General features: G+C 35.4%; 1 protein-coding gene across 1 annotated transcript in view; it reads right to left on the reverse strand.

The window, feature by feature from the left end:
• LOC134214702 (uncharacterized) overlaps positions 1-20,385 on the reverse strand; it is a 33,465-nt gene that overhangs the window by 7,269 nt on the left and 5,811 nt on the right. The window contains exon 2 of the mRNA XM_062694021.1: positions 2,359-2,535. Coding sequence (XP_062550005.1) covers positions 2,359-2,535 — 177 coding nt within the window. The remainder of the gene's footprint in view (positions 1-2,358; positions 2,536-20,385) is intronic.

A 20,385-nucleotide genomic window follows, 5' to 3' on the forward strand; every position in this document is an offset into this window, starting at 1 on the left:
ATTTCGATTCAAGCGATCTTACTGTTCGCGTCGATAGTCGATAGGAATCTGACTTGCAGGTTCTGTTAAGGCTAAATCGAGCAGCCGTCCGGGAGCCATAAATAACGTAAAGCCCTCAGTACACTGTTTGTCATATTGACAAATATTTGTCAAGTTTATCCGGACATCTATCAGACTGATTAAGGCTGACTTGACAAATATTTGTCAATTAATTGCATATTATTCGGCAACTCGGCTGTACGAAAACCATTTTTTTGTTAAATATCTTGGCTGTGCATATGCACAGCATATGTTTCGAAATGGACAAATTGATATGAAATTTGCGAAAAAGAATCCACGAGTCTTGGAGGGACTCGAACCCTCAACCTCCTACTCTCTAGATAGGCGTGATAACCCCTACACAACAAGACCACTTAAAGGTCACGTTTGCGGAAAAGCTATCAGAATCCGAGTACCAACCTCCACCACGGTTAGCTCTCTTTTTTGCAAACTGAATATCTTTCGGATGCTTGACTTGTCCAATCTCCACATGTGCTTTACTATTGTATATCCACAGCCAAGCGAGTGCACATTGTTTATTAAACGAGAGGATCGCACTCCATGCCCCCCGTAACGGTCTGGGCGGGACGGTATAGAATGCGAATTCAAATATTTGTCATCATGACAAACAGTGTACTGAGGGCTTAACGCTAAGAAGGGGGAGGAAAGGGTTGTCTGAAGCAGTGGTGCGAATTCTCAGTCTCAGTGACTGAAATTTGTTGGATATTGATACCATTTCCTCTTCACACTCACTTCCTAGCAGTGAAAACTGAAAATGATTAGTAGCAACAATCAAAGATAAAGTTAACAAAAGACCTCTCTTCTCATTGCACACGCAGCCCGTAGTGACAGTCTATCCAGTTCACTCGCTGCTGCGTGAATGCGACGGCCCTATATAAATGCATGGGTGAATACTATCACTTGAAAGACAATGACAGGAAATTTGTGCCGAATGATCATCAGCTTCAGCCCACTGTTGACAAACCGAGTTTGCTAAGCTACTTCTGCTTTGCCTTACTGACTGAAAGGCACCGTCATAGGCAAAGAGGAGCAGAGAAAAATACAAAACAAAAGAATCACACTCAGCAGACATTGTTGATAAATTGCACCACTGGTCTGAAGTATGACGATCCACACAAAATTGTCAGATGTTCCATACAAAAAATGTGACATAGGAGGGACGGGGGTTTAAAATGGTTAATTTTTGCGTTACGTAATCAAGCGGTTTTCCCTAGAGGTGGATACACATGAGTGAGTGAGTGGATAATTTAAGGAAGCCTGAGTGTAGTGTGTCATGAAATTGTTGATTTGATGGCATCTGTTTAGATGGTTATAAATAAATTAAACAATATCGAACACATGGATACTTGAGAACCGCTGATAATTTACAATAATAAACGACATCAATCATCTTGGCTTGTTTACACGCAGTGCCATTGAACTTAAGCATTTCAGATGCATGTGCTAATTACCAACAGTCCAAGTAGTCAGACATATCATAACTCGTGGTAAAATATAGGAATAGGGCCTGACTTAATTTTCCGTCGATCCCTTGTTATATAACCGTCCTTAATAAATCACACAAGATCCTTGCATGATTTAATAACTTGCAAAAAAGCGAACTCATCGTGACGCGTATATCTAGAACGAAGTAATCCAATTAGTGTATATCAGTGTTAAGGTTTTCAGTTGCAATGTTATCAAAACTGCAACAAACAATATCTGGAGTCGTTAAATTTTGGTCAGGTGGCTTCCCTCAAACAAATAAAATCAACATATGGAATCAATTCTTCAACATGGATCCAATAATGATCTAAAATTTTCTCCGACTTGAACAAATCATGCACCATATGGCGCTAGGTAGTGTTCAAACGTCAAACCCGAATAAATCTGAATCGCACGAGAACGGACTATTGATAATTTGAATTATTTGGTAAACCAGTCTTCTGTATCTGTTTGTCTGTTCCATATCGATGCACTTTACGGACAAAACCTTCCAAAACACGTTGTCAAAATTCGAAATTCAACCAAAGTCCCTCCAAACAGAACAGCATGAAGCGTGACTAAATCGTTATACACGGTCATCGGCAATCGCTTGCCGAGTGAGAACCAATCTTCTAGTCAATGCTAGAAGCAGTTTCATCGTTCTACCGGCTTTGCCGCATGACTGGACGCAGCTCATAGAGTTCGCTTCTGACGGGTGACGGACTCGTCACGAAAACGAAAATTAATTGATTTAGCAAGGAAGCAACTTTTCATTTTCAATACCATGATAGTAGGCAATAAATAAATTTGAAACAAAAATGCGTAGAAACTTACCTCGTAGTACAATTCTCGCCGCTTTTTGCTAACCTCCGGGTCGAAGTCGAAGTGTTCGGTTTTGTGAATCAGCGGTATGCCGGCGATGTTGTTTTGGAGCGCCTCGGTGATTAACCGCAGCACAGTGGTTTCCACAGGTGGAGTTTGAACGATTGTCAAAACAAGTACGATGCTTATCTGTGAGAGGGGAAAACGTGAAAAATGATTTTTGAATGAACATTTTATGTTAAAAAATAGGTTTCTAAATTAAGTATGTCCATTATTCACTAGTGAAAAAAGTTATGAAAAATTGTAATTTTATCAACTATAAACTATAACTATAAAAGGATCTCTACTGATATTTGGAAAGGAAATTAAAAAAATATTTGCAAGGAAAGCAGGAGAAACAGAAAAAAATAGAATGGAATTCGCACTGATGTTTTGTAAACAGTGCAAGTATATTTTTAAATATTAAACAAGAGATCGGAAAATGGTTGATTAAATGTATTCCAAACCAAACCAGTTATATTATCATTTCAATAAATATATTCTAATTTCTTTTAACACATTTTCAGAGCAATAAATTGTAACATTTGAATCATCAATCTGGACTAATTTTAATCACCTGAAATAAATTTGAATAGGAAAAAAATTCAAATAGTGTTTCGTAATAAAACAAAAATAAAGAAGTGTGGTCTATAAGAATATAGAAAAATATTTTAAAAATTCCTCGAACTTTGGAATTTTCATTATTTTGAAAATAAATATAAACCCCACTCCTAACGAATCATTTCTTGATTTTTTACAATTCTGAACCAAAACCTAACGAAATCTGTATCTGTAAATTTAGTAAATAATATTTAGTATACATGCGTCGATTCCACTGAAGTGAAGATAGCTAAAGAGCCATAGTGTTTATCTGTGTTATTCACAAAAGTTGTGCAACTGCTGTTTCTCAACGTAATCAACAATATTCAAGTAGCTTCGGTTGGCCGTAAACCAATCCGAGGTCTACAGTGGCAGATTATTACTCTATATGGACCCCTGAATGACTCAACGGTGATCCGAGGTGCATCTAGATAATGTTCTATCTGAACGTCAAATGGCATCTGAAACAGGTTTGATACCTCTTTCAGGCGCGATTTACATGAGCGCCCAAATTCAGAGCGTCAAAGCAAACTCAAAGATGTAGACTTTCGGACAACAACCAAGTGAAAATAGATCCCGAATAGTGCACCTCAGAGACCACAAACGAAAGTACGTGCTGAGCCAAATTGATCGATTCAGGTAAAAAATAATTTGTGCAAGTGGATAAAAGAGCTAAATATACTACACAAAACTCTCTATAGCCCAGATAGAGTGAAACTGTAAAAAAAAATAATTGCTTCCTTACGCTCATTCACGATGAGTAGAATGGTAAAAAGGGAGGAAAGATCGAGAGGTAACATTTTTATGAGTATTTTGCAAGATCAACGCTAGACGCTACAGTGCCAGTTATAACTCACTAGCGTATATGGATTTTTTATTAGAATGATAAGATAATTTGACGTGCAAAATAATGATTCAATATAGCTGGTTTCCCTGACGCTCATTACGATTCCATTCTCGATGGTTTGCACATGACGCATTTGGCATCAACTCGTACAAATGTTTGCAACACCCACTCAGTTTTTAATGGAACTTTCTGCATAAGTATATTTTATCACAAAAATGGCCGATCCAAATATTTAATTTATTTTATGTCCGACAGCTCTTGGAAGGTACGAGGGAAGGGGGGAATAAAAAAATAAAAAGAAAACGAAAAAAAAGTCCATAATGCAATTATTCCGTGGAAAATTTGAAATATTAATAGAAAATCATAGCAAAGAACGTATAGATAAAACAAAGAATATTAATATTTGTAACATATTTTTATACAGTAGTGAAATTAACACAAATTTTATTTATAAAAAAAACACTAAAACTTATTTCTGAAGTAATTTTGCTTTTTTCTTTTTGGAAAATTGCAGACTTCCCGGGCTACATATACGAAATACATAGGTGAAGTCTGAAGTAGAACCGGTGGAGCACGTCATATCAGCATGCCCATGCTCCTAAAATTATTGGAATGTCATGCTTGTTAGCGGCATAGTCTCACACGATCTGAGATGTCTTCTCAGGTGTCTGGTTGCAGATTTTCCTTTAAATACCTTACGCTAAGCAAAGGTACGATACACTGAAAACAACCTTACTTTTAGAGAGAAAGTTCCACTTGTTTTATGAAAAATAAAACATTCCTCCAAATAAGTTTAAAAACAAACTCTATGTATGACTTTGTGAAAATAGCGATGGGTATTGTTACATAGGCTATACGACACGGGTTCCTTCTCTATCCATCCTTGACTTGGGCCCAAGTCTGATTCCTATCGACTTCGTTTATTTCTCTGTTAGGGTTTCGTCGCCAGGATATCTCAGGATGCTGCATCTTCTGCGATGTCCTGCCTGATTCCTATCCAGCGCTTGCTTGCAGATTTCGTCTCTGCTCTTACGGGTGTGAGACCGGCCTTCGTCCATTCACACTGTGGAGTTGCTATTGATATTGGATTTCGATGGCATTGTCGATGGGGCTCAGCATTCCAGTTGTGAGGCTACCAGGCAGGCCCGAGCTGAAAAACGTAGACATCGGCTGATGCATACTTGCAAATATATGTGATCTCTGCTAATACGCACCAATTCTCACTGGCATAGAACATCACAGATTTCACGTTAGAGTTGAGTTTCTATGTTGATCTTGGTCCGCCACCCGACGTTGGCTGGCTTTGGTTTTTGACCTAGTCCACTGTTTGCCCGGCTACCGAGTAGTTGGAGTTGTTCATATACAGCGATTTGGTCTTACTGACGATGATAAGTGGGAGTGTACGACCGACCTGTTTACTCTACATGGTAAAGCGCTGTTGCTTTGGTAGAGCAGTATCATCTTCTGAGTCGAGGTCATTCGATTGCTCTATGGTGGTTGGATGCTAGAGCGGCCCTTGGCTTTGTCGATTACGATGAGCAACAACAACAGAGATTCAATACATCTACCCTTGCCTCACTCTAGTGACTCCATTGCACAGGATTTTGTTTAGACCTCCCTGGGACACCCAAAGTTTTTTGTGTGATTCAGACGATCGAAGGCTTCTCCGTGGCTAATCAGTACCAAATGTTGGGAGTCTTGAAATTCAATTACCTGCTCCAGTATGATGCAAAGCATGACAGTATGATTCTCACATGCCGGCTGCCGTCAGAGAATTGTCAACCTTTCCCTATATACGAGTTAGGATAAGTCGTCAAAACTTGAAGAACTTTTTCTAAGTGGTCGAGCCAACGTTTAAACTGATCAGTTGGATCGGTGAGTGACTGACATATCGCGTCTTCCTCTGGCATCCACCAATTTGTCCTTGCTCCAATAAGACTTTGTGAAATATCGTAGAAGAGGCGATTATCGCCGGTTGTTGCGGCTGTTGCATTGTCGGCTGGGGAGTCCACCTGCACCCGCTTCTCCCGTCTGCAGTCTGCAGAAAAACGGTGAAGAGATCGTTCGTTGAAGAACTTGGAACTCGAGTAGTGCATGTTCTGGAAGCTAGCAGTCTAGAAGAGTAGTGGGCGGCGAAGAATGCTTTTATCGAAACCAGCGAGAACAACTTGGGCGAGCTGCGCATTAAACGAAAAGAATGGATTACAGATGCTACCTGGCGGAAAATTTAGGAGCGTAGAGTAGAAAAGGCTGAGAAACGGGAAGAACCAGGATGGCTGCAGCACCCGGAGATAATTACTCACTGACTTGGGCAGCTGAAATGTTGGCTCGAGCACTTTTAACAGCTTCTTCAAGTCTCATCCAGTGTTCTTCAAAAGCAGCCATCCGACGCATGAAATCTAAATAGGCCTCCAAGGTCGATCGGCGGAGGTGAGTTACCACCAATCTAAAACACAGTTACCGCCAATTCAAAACAACTGCAAAACCAAAACACACCGACCCGATACACGATCCAGTCAACGATATCATCGAGCCACACGGAGACCAAACATCAACAATCGATAATTATCATTATCGAATCAAAACATACAACATACATTTCACCATCTATAAATATCAGCAGCCATCGGAATGCGCACGCTTAGTTTGCAATTAGCTTAGGACTTAGATAGTCATTTTATGATTTGCTTAGGATTAGGACAGTGAATAAAGTTATTTTTTAAAAATAGATTTAGGATAGTAATTCGTTTAACTGGCGCCCGAATAGGGACCAGCGCGTAATTCCATTCCATTGTGTTGTCAGTGATAAAACGTGAACAAACATATAAGTGAATGTGAAGATCGCACTGGTTCTTTAAAAACAGTGTGAGAGTTTAATAGTGCCACAGCGATACAGCCTGGTGGGCTATATAAACGTTTCGATTCTACCGCGTATACACGCAGCCGTGAAGATACAGCGCCCGAGTCACTGGTGCAAGTTAAATTTAGGCAGCAGACAAAAGGGATCCCAAACTTCACTGGGACGATTGGAGCTCACCTGTTTTCAAAGTCGAGATTGCAAACGATACAGCATTGCAACCGCACTGCCTCCGATACAACGAGGTTGTTAGCATGATTATATTGTAAGTATTCTTTTAAGATAATTTAATAAAGAAAGTGAAAGTGAAACAACTTTTTCTATAATAATAGTGTTATAATTGATTTTTATTAAAATAAAAACAGAAAACTTCATAAATTCTATACATACATATTAAATCATTCTGGATTATTTGATAGACAAATTTAAAAATCTCACAATGACTAGTGAAACGATCGATGTGACCACTATTCTACAGAGGCTTGATGCTCTAGAACAAGCAAATTCCACTCCGCCGGAATTGGATTATAATGATCCAATTCTGTATTATTTGAATCCAGACGGGACTAATGCTGACCCATCCGCAATAGAAAAAATACCAGATTTGATCAACGGAATTCCAAATTTTGACGGATCGTCCGACGAATTGAGTAGTTGGATTCGTGATGTTGATACACTGGTAAGAGCTTACCAAATAAACTCTTCCAGTACTGTTCCCCAAAAATAAATTTTATGCTATTTGCACCGTAATTCGTAGAAAATTAAAGGTGAAGCAAATACTGCTTTGGTAAATTCAGATGTAAATATCAACTGGAACCTTATAAAGAAAACGTTACTCACTTATTACGGAGAGAAACGAGATCTTACTACGCTTGATTACCAATTGATGAACATGACTCAATCTGGTAAACCATTGAAAATATATTATGATGAAATTAATAAACTTTTATCTTTGATAGCAAGTCAAATAAAGACCAATTCTGCCTTCCAACATCCAGAAGCATCAAAAGCAATGATCAGTATGTTTAATAAAAAGGCAATTGACGCTTTTATTAGAGGCTTAGATGGAGATATAGGTAAGTTCTTGAAAAATTACGAACCTGATTCACTTGCAAATGCGTATGCATATTGCATAACCTATCAAAATATTGAATTAAGAAAAATGATGACAAAACCCAAATCTTTTGACATACCTTCCACTTCGAAATATTTTCTACCCGAAAAAATACCACCAAGAATTCCACCACGTCCTTTGCAGCAAATCCATGGACATAAAGTGATTCACCCAACACCAATATACATGCCACCAAAGTTTGTACCAAAACCACCACAAATAGTTCCATTTATGAAACCACAGAACCAATACTTCAACCAATATTCACCAAATCCACAATGGGCTCCTTCCCAACCTCAAAGATTCATTACCCAAAACAATCCCAAAAATCCACCGAATAACCCATTCTTCTATAAACCAAACGTCAAACCTGAACTTATTGATACCGATGTCTCAATGAAAACACAACAAGTGAATTATGCAAACAGACCCCCAGTTCCTAATAGGAATCCTAAACAATATAACATCCAAACGATGGATTATACGGACATGAATCAATATTTTGAAGCAGTACCAAATCTTTCAGAAGAATCTTGCGCAGATGGAGAATCTTTTGAAAGATACGAAAATAAAATTGAATACCAGGATAATTATGAAGAATCTTCCCAAGAAGACGAAGCCGAGTTAAATTTTTAGAGTAAATTCCGCGTTACCATATTTTTTATTTTATGGTAATTGCGAAAAGCCATTAAAAATGTTAGTCGATACTGGATCGAATAAGAATTTTATTCATCCAAAATTTGCTAAAATTTCACACACAGTTAATAATCCATTTTATGTTTCTTCAATTGGAGGAAGCATTAGAATTGAAAAATTTTCACAAGCAAAACTTTTTAAACCTTACTCTGAGGTAAATGTTAAATTGTATCATATGGACAAGCTAAAATCCTTTGATGCAATAATTGGCCATGATACACTCAAAGAAATGGAAGCAATAATTGACACAAAAAATAATGTATTGAAAATTAATAATAATTCTATTCCTCTACTAGCACACAAATTACAGGAAGTTAACCAAATCCAAATACGAGATGACCATCTGGAGGAAACCAAAAAGAAGCAGTTACTCAAATTATTAACCCAATTTCAGGATCTTTTTCAACCAGTAGATGGTAAGTTATCATTTACATCGAGGATCAAAGCAGAAATAAGGACTCATGATGACAATCCTATTTACTCCAAATCTTATCCATACCCACATAGCTTAAAATCCGAAGTTGAAAGTCAAATCTTCTCAACTTCTAGAAGATGGAATAATTCGTCCATCTAGATCTCCCTATAATTCACCAATTTGGGTTGTTCCAAAAAAATCGGATGCTTCGAACACAAAAAAATACAGATTAGTGATTGATTATAGGAAACTAAACACAAAAACAATAAGCGATCGTTATCCTATTCCGGATACTTCATCAGTACTTGCGAATTTAGGAAAAAATAAATATTTTTCAACTATTGACCTAGCTTCCGGATTTCACCAGGTACTCATGTCTGAAAAAGACATTGAAAAGACAGCGTTTTCAGTGAACAATGGAAAATACGAGTTTGTTCGTATGCCATTCGGTTTGAAGAATGCTCCTAGTATTTTTCAAAGAGTAATGGATGATGTTCTAAGGGAACATATTGGGAAAATTTGTTTTGTTTATATTGATGATATCATCATTGTAGGTAAAACATTTGAAGAGCATCTGGAAAATATTAAAATCATTTTCGAAATTTTGAGAAAAGCAAATTTCCGAGTTCAACCAGACAAATGTGAATTTGTCAAATCTGAAGTAGAATTCCTCGGCTTTATTGTAACTAAAAATGGTTTAATGCCAAATTCAAAAAAAGTTGATGCCATAAAAAAATATCCAGAGCCTACTAACTTGAAGGAACTTAGAATGTTTTTAGGATTATCGGGATATTATAGACGTTTTGTTAAAAATTATGCAAATGTAGCAAAACCCTTAACCAAATTTCTAAAAGGTGATAAAGGACACAAACAAGTTTCAAAGACTGAATCTAGAAACTTTAAAATTTCATTGGATAATGACGGAAAAAAGGCGTTCAAATTATTAAAAGACATACTATCTTCAGAAGATGTATTGGCTTTTCCCGATTTCAAAAAACCTTTTCTTCTAACTACTGATGCTTCAAATAAAGCCATATGCGCAGTACTATCACAAAACTTTCACGATGGAGAAAGACCGATCACATTTATTTCTAAAACTTTGTCTAGTACAGAGGAAAATTACGCTACCAATGAGAAAGAAATGCTTGCTATTGTTTGGGCATTACACACATTGCGAAATTTTATATATGGTCATAAAATTATCATTTATACTGACCATCAACCCCTAACATTTGCCATCTCTCCAAAAAATAACAATTCAAAGGTTAAAAGATGGAAAGCATTCATAGAAGAACACGATCATGAAATTCATTATAAGCCTGGTAAAGCAAATGTTGTGGCTGATGCTTTATCAAGAGTTCAAATAAATTCCATGACCGCAACCCAGAACTCCGCTGAAGATGATGACAATTCCTTTATTCCATCCACGGAAGCTCCCATAAATGTCTTCAAAAATCAATTATTTTTTAAAATTGGAGCAAGATCTAGTTACGGCCTTGTAGTTCCATTTGATAATTATAAAAGACACATTTTCATTGAGCCTAGATTTTCGAGAGATTATTTGAAGGAACAATTAAAGAAATTTTTAAATCCTAATGTAATTAACGGAATATTTACTGATGAACCAATAATGGCTACTATCCAAGAAATTTATAAAGATACATTCAATCCAAGAATTATAAAAGCAAGATTTTCTCAAATCAAAGTGCAAGATTTAAATAACAGAGAAAAACAATTAGAAGAAATAAAAAAAGTTCATCTATTTGCTCATAGAAATGCTCAAGAAAATTCAGAACAATTATTGAAAACTTTTTATTTTCCAAAAATGGGTAAAATAACTGCAGAATTTGTGAAAACCTGTGAGATATGCAAGACTGAAAAATATCAAAGAAACACCAATTCCAAATCAACCTTGTGAAATAGTTCATGTAGACATATTTATATATGATCAGGATAATCTGTTTCTTACATCAATTGATAAATTCTCTAAATACTTAAAATATAGAGCAATAGAAAGCAAATCACTTTTAGATGTTGAAGATGCTTTATTAGATCTCATGCACGAATGGAATATACCTAAAATAATCATTATGGATAATGAAAGTTCATTTAATTCAAATATTATTGAGCAACGATTGAGAAATTTGAATATCAACATTTATAAAACTCCTATCAACAGATCTGAGACAAATGGACAAATCGAGCGTTGTCATTCTACTCTACGTGAAATTGCCAGATGTATAAAAAAGGAAACACCAGCAATAGATGTACCACATTTAATAAGATTGGCTGTTCATAAATACAACAATACTATTCACAGTTTTGTTAAACACACCCCCCACAATATTTATATAGGTGAAACAAATAACAACTTAAGCACACAAGCAATAGATAGAAGAAAAGCTAAAAGCCATGAAAAAATTATAAACCAATATAATAAAAAGAATGAGAACATACAAGATAAAAGTTATCCCAGTTTTGAACCAGGATCTTATGCTTTTGAAAAATCTAAAGAAATTTCAAAACGAAAAAGTAAATATAAAAAAATACAAATTCAAGAAGATTTTGATACATATATTATAGATAGTAACAATCGAAAAATACATAAAATGAATATAAGAAAATTATAATGTTTTATCTTTTATCTTTATTTTTAGGGCTGTTCTTTTATGCGTGCCATACATTCTGGTGGAATCAACATTCAAAATCCATGATCTTAATAACAATCCTTTGGCGATAATACCGATAGGAAAGGCAAAACTACAATTAGGATTTGTTAGAATAGTTCAACCAATCAATTTCACAATATTTGAGGAAATAATTGAAGACTTCGATGAAATAATAAAAACAAATAAGTTGAATGGAAAATTATATCAAATACTAAAGAAAAACACTCATTTTGTATAACACATATTATAAATTGAAACCAACCATTCATCGACAGAAGCGTTGGAACACCATTGGAACTGTTTGGAAGTGGATAGCTGGTTCTCCGGATGCAGATGATTTGAAAATAATAAACTATACTATGAATAATTTGATTAACCAAAACAATCGACAAGTTTTTGTCAATAACGCCATGGATATGAGAATACAACAAATTAGTAAAACAACAAACGACCTCCTCAATCTGGATTTTCAAGCAAAACAACAACACGAAATGGATATCAATATTTTAGCTACTATACTTAATATGGATACAGTTCAACATCAATTAGAAATTTTGGAAGATGCAATTCTACTCATGAAGCATGGTATTCCCAGCAGCAGAATCCTATCAATGACAGATTATGTGAAGATGAAACCATTCCTAGATCAACAGCATGTCTATGCTTCAACATTTGAAGGTCTTTTATCAAAATCATCTACTCAAGTAACAATGAATGATACACATATAATGTACATAATAAAATACCTCAATTATCATCGGAATTATATGAATACGAATTCATTGACTCTTTAATACAAAATGAAAAAGAGTACATCTAAACTCGAATTATATCCTTTCTAATACAACAGCTATATATGAAGTCGATAATGAATGCATAAAGGACGACACTTTCTACATTTGTGACACTAAGATGCCAAAAACTCCGAACTTATGCATCACCAATTTAATCAGGATACAATATGCCAACTGCACGTTTGAAAAACATACGCAACAGGAATCATCAAACGAATAGATGAAGCAACAATTTTACTCAACAATGTAAACATAAGTTTTAAATCAAATTGCAGCAATAATACACAAAATTTGAAAGGATCTTTTCTAATCCAATTCGAGGTCTGTAAACTGTACTTGGACAACAACATATTCACAAATTTCATGATCAAACTTGATAGTAAAAGCTTCAGGCCAACTACAGGATTATCAGTATTGGAAGATTACGTTATCGATATTCCATCCCCAGAATACTTGGCAAATCTTACACTTAATCACAGAGGTATTTTGGGAAAACGTGTATCTGCAAAACAAATCATTACAATGGAATTTTCATTTTCTTCAAACCATCAGTGCTTCAACTATACTTCTCATAGTAATAACAGTAACTGTATTCATTATCAAGAAATTTTATCAAGGAAAATAAACATTGAAATAAAGGCCCCTGAACAACCTGGAAGCAACAGCACCTAAACTACCAGAAATTCAAGCATCACCATACCCAGATGTTTCATCAGAACGATTCATCGAAATTCAACAATTTCTCAACATGCCAACACAGGAACGTTCCATTAAACTTTGAGGACAAAGTATTTTTAAGAAGGAGGAGTTACCACCAATCTAAAAACACAGTTACCGCCAATTCAAAACAACTGCAAAACCAAAACACACCGACCCGATACACGATCCAGTCAACGATATCATCGAGCCACACGGAGACCAAACATCAACAATCGATAATTATCATTATCGAATCAAAACATACAACATACATTTCACCATCTATAAATATCAGCAGCCATCGGAATGCGCACGCTTAGTTTGCAATTAGCTTAGGACTTAGATAGTCATTTTATGATTTGCTTAGGATTAGGACAGTGAATAAAGTTATTTTTTAAAAATAGATTTAGGATAGTAATTCGTTTAACTGGTGTTCAGGGCTGACCCTATGCTGTCTGTGCGAACGTTGAAGCAACTGTTATGCAATATCCGCCCCGCATCATTCTGGAGCAGGTAAAAAAGGTGGAATTGTCCCTTTATTTACTAAATATTCATTGACTACGGAAGGGATTTCTATTGTCTAAATCACGAAAATCTGTGTGGCGCCCATTATTGCAAGCGATTTTCAGATAGGGTCGTAGCTTTGTCTGACCCCATTCAGATAGTCGCTGATGTGAGGCAAGGACGCATTTCATCATAAGATCTTGGTGGGTACGATTGACCGTACCTTGAGCTGTTTGACAGTTTATTTTTGTGGAACACCTAGACGACTCCGATTTGACCAATGATTACGAAACGCTATATCAATACCGCAACGCTCTTTTCTGCGGAATGGGCTCAACTAGCTGACCGTATGCTTCTTTGGGACGTCTCACCATCTACGTCAGCAGGACCATGTGGTTGAGTGTCAACGAGAACAGCCCCTCAAACTTTGAAGTAACCAGACTATCGCAAGATTTCTATATCTTAACAGTCTGATATCATCAGATTGTAAAATTGCGATCGCATGGAAACACCTTCGCGAGTTTTCGAAATATTTGGAGTCCCAGCCGCGCCAAAATTCGAATATACTATTCTATCGTGAAACGCAGATGATGTTTAAAATTATTAATTCCGACTATAACAGTTGGATATCGTGTGCCGAGCAACCGATAAATACCAAATACCGATAACAATAGATATTCGAAATTATGAATGGAAATGGGTCGGCCACATATTGCAAGGGACCTTAGATGAAATCTGTAAGCAAGAGACCCTTTAAAATTCGTGATATGATCGGATATAGAATATCTATGCCGATAGAGATATTTCGTGCCAAAATAAAAACAATAATACATAATGCTCAAAATATAAAAAAAAAATCCGCCCCACAATATTTTTTGGAAAATTGAAAGGGGGGGGGGGTGATATAAAATTTAATATTTGTATCGGCCTATACTGAAGAAAATTTTGCATACACTTTCAAATGTTGAAAAGCTGAGGAGGACTATTTGTTTCAAAGTTGTTCCCGCAGCAGTATCCAGAAGTTTGTAAAATACATTTTCCTATAATCTAAATTATATCATAAGTACTATGAATCTCCATTTAGTTTTACAACTTTTCAATGATTTTATTTACAACTGAATAACTGTAAAATAGCCCAAACATGTATAATATTTTACTTTTATAAAATCTAGGCCTGTCTTTTAAATTTATAGTTTTTATATTGACCAATTATCAAGAATGAACATGCCCATATAGGGGAAGTGTACCGGTTTTGGCCACCTAAGTGCCTAATTTGGCCAGCCTTCAAAAATGCATATTTTCCAAAAAAATAAATATCGATTAGTTTCAACAGCGAAGAAAGAAAAGGGATATATTTCCTGTTAGAACTAATAAAACCCCCAAACATTTCGATTAATACAAAGCCATACTAACATTTACATTGGATTTTCCACTACCGATCTGAAGAAAATAGCTTTGTCTAGTGTGCTGAGGTGAAAATATTGCAACAAATTTTAAACTAGCCTAGATATTAGCAAAAGAGAGCGTAATGAAAGAGAGTCTCTCATTTGGACTTACGACGTTTTCAAAAATCACGCGAAAATTGATTTACTTTTGTAGTTATGAGAGAAACTGATCAAATTAGGAACGTGGCCAAAACTGGTACAGTTACTCTATTTTGAAACAAAATCCTTCTTCTTCTCTTTAATTTGCGTGCAGAATGTTAATTGTAATAAACGTTGAAACAAAAAAGAACGTTGAAATGACAAAAAATAGAAATTAATGTCCGTTTCCATCTTCCGTTTTAATACTTCTAAACCATTTCTGAAGGACATTTCGCGACATATCCTACTATAAATTTCTAATGAGAGGTTTTGTCTAACCAAATAGCAAAAATTGATATGCTTATAGCTTCAATGTAAGTATACGCTGATGATAAAGAAGTACATTAATATATAATTCTTACCAGTAGCGTTTATTGGGGGTTCTGGAAATTATAATAAAGTTACTTGAAAAAAAGCTGATCTAAGTATCTGAACTTTCATACTTTATTTTATCCTAAAGTTTTAGCACCAGCTAGAAACAAAAAAAAAATTTAAAAAAAACAAAAAAATTTCAACAAATGACTTGCATGTCGACAGCAGCAGTTCAATGTGCTAAGGAAATGCGGTATTTCGAAACGAAATTCCGCGGAATTTAAGCATGACGAAATCTTATTTTTCGATTTCATTTCGTTACGTTTAATTCAAATTTCGTCAGCAAAATCTAGATTTTTAACGGAATTAAGCGGACTTTCGAGACTCGTTGTAAACAATACTAAATTTGACATAATCCAATAATTTCGGCTGCGCTGCTGAATAAGATTATAAACGCTGCATTCAATAATTTATGCCATTTACAATAATTAGTGCCACAAGATTCAGCAAACGCCTTTTTGCCTAACTTGTGGTACTTTCATTTTTAATTATTTCATATCTACTCATGCACACATTTCTTGTGAGATATCCTCAGTTATGGCCTTGAGGGATACCCGATATATATTGATAAATTGGATCTGCTATACGAAAATTTGGGCCAAAAAATGGAATTGTATTTGAGTAGCGTTTAGTGGCGACACTGTCAGAATTGGAACAAAATTCATCTGTCATTAACATACAAATCGTGTTCCAAACGAGCAGGAGATCTGTCAAATGCGGCACATGTCGCCACTCTGGTTTTGCAGATATTAGTTCAGTTCGTCGCATATGGGTCACTTTCTATTAAAAGTTCGCCTTCGTTTCGTAGCGAAATGAAAACTTTGCTGGGAAAAGAAGACTAAAATACTCTATTTTACGATTAGCATTCAAATCTATTGCGCATCTGCTAAAACACTTCAATTTATTCCCCTTCTTTTCAATAGAATTTTGGTAAAAATAATGCCTCTGTAAGAACCATGATGTGTGGCTAACTTGTAGCACTTAAATGTGTCTACCGTTTTGTTTCAAATTTTGATCAAACTCGAGTATTCCGAGCACTCGTTTTTAAAAAGGGATTTAACCGAATTATTTCATTGCTATTTCCGAATGATCTCTGTTCAACTCTGGACATGATATCATAGAAGTGAACAGATTGTGTTCCGTAAGAATTTTTAACATAGTGTGTGGAATTTGAGACAATTTCGACAGCTACGAAAGTTACAATCAGTTAAATGGGGTCATCAACCGCCTATCTGAAACTTCATTCCAATCGCTTTTGATTAGGAACAATTCATCTATGTATTGAAATATTCTCATGTATGTTCTTTAAATGCCTTCAACATCATCACGAGTTGGATTACTAATTTAATAATCTATACATATAGGGGAAATGTTCCGATCTCAATCTCTCTCATCGCTAAACAAAGAAATACGGCACCAAATTCGTCGCTTCTTTTTGTTAACATGCGTGCTCACTGCTGAAAAAAATCTCAAAAATAATAAACAAACCAAATTGCTTTCCATTTCTTTGTTTTTGATGGGATGGAAATAGGAGCTATGAGATGAAGTGGTGAACCCTTCCCCTACATAAAAATGGATTTCTGTCTGTCTGAACCTTAGACTTTTGATTATCTACATTGTACATATATTTATTTGATTGTTCATGATAATAAATGTTTTTCTCGAATTGATCCCGGAAAAGGTACTATTTTTATGTTTATTGAATTTCTAATCTCCTGCAATGAACAATTTAAAAAAAAATCTGTTTATAATTTTTAAAATTATTTTGAATTCTGTTGGCTATACCTTGTCATGGTAAATTTTAATGATTCAACTTTTTCAAAAGTAGAATCACTAAAATTTACCACGGCAAGGTATAGCCAATGGTAGGTATTAAAAATAATTTTCAAAATTCCGAGCTGACATTTTTTTCAATAATTTATTACACGAGATTAGAAATTCAATAAACATCAGAAATAGTATTTTTTCCGGGATCAATTCGAGAAAAAAATGTATTACCATTAACCATCAAATAGATGTATATACAATGTAGATCAGCGGTTCTCATCCTGGGGTACATGTACAAGAATGCGTAATGGCGGATATATTACAATCCCAATAAAAACTTTTTGAATAAAAAAGTTCTGATAGTTGTAGGGTATCTGTTCCTATATCAATAACAATAAGGCACAGTGCACATAAAATACATTGATTTCTCACCCAATTATCAAGTACCGTGAGAATAATTATGCTCAATTCACATAATTTTTAATTGAGAACAATTTGGTGACTTCAAAAATGAAATAAACATCACATTTATGAAGTATTTAACTGAAAAACATCATCACCACCATGCACCCATTTCAATAACATTCTAAAATAGTTAATCCTATGCCTGTACCTATTTCAATAATACTCCTTCCACATAAACTACGCACACTATTACTTATGTGTATACGTAACGATATGATTGCAGTGATGCCGAATTCTCCAATGTTTTTTATTTATGTAGGAACAACTAAAATGTTATTAGAAATATAATTACAATATTTCAGTTTTTGTTGCAATTTTCCATCTTATCAGTTCAATTTTATGTTTGTCATAATTTATCTTTTCGATATACCTTATTTTGCAAAAATGTCAGTTGAGTTTCACATTAAAAGTTCATACAAGCCTTTTTGAAATAAAAATCTAAGTTGGCAACCCTTGAGGATACAAGCAAGATGTAAACAGTTTGGAATACGGACACGGATAATTCAGACATAGTTCGAAATAAACCTATATCAAACTATAGGAAATCGCGTTCTTTTTTAAATATAATTGTATTAATAGTGAAAATGTGATGTGCTTTATGTTCTGTGAAGTGAATTTCATATGTAAACATTTGTTTTAGCTTGAAATTGAGTGGAAAACAACGTTGTGAAAACAGGTGTATCTGTTAGTAGCAATCGAGCAGTGCATCAAACCAGCAGCTCAGAGGTAGGAAAATGTGTTTTATAGTTTTGTTTCTCATAATTTGAGTCTTGTGAACTGAAATATAGCTTAAACGGAATTTTAAATAATTTTATAAACATTGAAGAATGTTGTCCATTCATTATTATGTACGTTCGATGTGAGACATTGTATTTAAATCGATTTTCAATTGGGTTTATTGACGATTGTGATTGATATACGGGCTGTTATTAATATGGGAGCATTTACCCTATATTTTTTCCTTTCCCGTACAACTAAGTTGTACCGAAAGGCTATCATTTCACTCCGAAAACGAAATTTTTATTGAAACCTCTGAGACTCATAGTATTATATACCAATCGACTCAGATCGACGAGCTGAGCACATGTCTGTCTGTCCGTGTGTATGTATGTGTGTATGTGTGTGTGTATGTGTGTGCACAAAACCTATAAAAAGCATTAGACAACTTTTCGTATAGTAATCCCTAACCGATTTTCTTGCAACAAGTTTCATTCGACAGGGAACAAAGCCTTGTTGATCACTATTGATTTTTATAACGATCGGTCATTGCGTTTCAAAGTTATGAAGAAAGTGGTACATCGGACCATATAAACCCCATATAAGGTTGGTGTCTTAGCTAAATGCGAGAAAGGCACTACCAACGCTAGGTGGATTATTCTGGGTTTTTAATTCTAGAGCTTCGTATTTAACATAATATGCATAACTATCAGTAAACAAAGACTTCTGAATCCTGACCACCCCAACCAGCACAGTATATAAAGGGCTGTGGACAAGCAACTTCCAACAAATGAGTCAATAAATTAAATAAAATTATCATTGAAATCTACCCGCTCAAGACAAAATGTTGAATATGATGTTTAGAATATGCTTCCGAACTAAAATCTAGAATCTTAAAGTTTGAAAACCTGCATTTGAGAGACATGAAGTTTTTTTTTCAAAAAGCTCAAGTTTCAAGAGATATGGGAGCCTACATCTCAATGTCCTTCCAAGCAGCTCGAAAGTCTGCCTCCAAGGCTCTGTTAAGAGCCTCCACAGTAAAAAAAGTAATGAAAGTCAAACGTTATGTAAAGTAATATTTAATATTTTGAAATGGATTTTATTTGATGTAATTGCAACAATTATGCACTATTTTACATGAGCGCGTAATTTTAAATTAATTTAGATTCGAAATTACAGCACATTAGTTTATTTCCATGATTTAAATATGAGCTTAAAAATAAAAGTTTATACACAAAAAATTGCCGAAAATAACTTCCTTTCAAGCGGCTCCGGAGTTTCTTTTAAAAATGCTAGGATGCCTTCTTTTAACAGAAAAGACAGAATCACCGTCTTCGACCAATGGTCGTACAGACTGAACGAGCACTTAACATCTAGCATGAGACAACGGACAGGACAACACCCAGTGGACCAGTGGAGAACTTTTCGCTTTACGAAAAGTTTTCTCCTTACCGGGGCGGGAATCGAATTCACACTCCGCAGTACTTACGTCTAGACGATTGACTTCGCTAACCACATGGACACGAAGTCCACAAGAGGCGCAGAAGCCTCCTTTTAAGAGGCTTGAAAGCTCCCTTTCAAGGGGCTTAGAAGCTTCCTTCCAAGATGCTTGGAAGGTTAATTTCAAGAGGCTCGAAGGCTTACTTTCAAGAGCCTCGGAAGTCTTCTTTCAAGAGGCTCGGAAGCCTCTTTCCAAGAGGTCCGGAAGTCTTTTTTCAAGAGGTCCGGAAGTCTTCTTTCAAGAGGCCCAGAAGTCTTCTTTTAAGAGGCTCGGTATCCTCCTTTCAAGAGACTCGGATGCCTGCTTTCAAGAGGCTCGGAAGCCTCTTTCAGAAGGCTTGGAAGCCTCCTTTCAAAATACTTCAAAATGCTTGGAAGCCTCCTTTAAAAAGGCTTGGAAG

The sequence above is a fragment of the Armigeres subalbatus genome, chromosome 2 (genome assembly GCF_024139115.2).
Source record: "Armigeres subalbatus isolate Guangzhou_Male chromosome 2, GZ_Asu_2, whole genome shotgun sequence".
NCBI lineage: Eukaryota > Metazoa > Arthropoda > Insecta > Diptera > Culicidae > Armigeres > Armigeres subalbatus.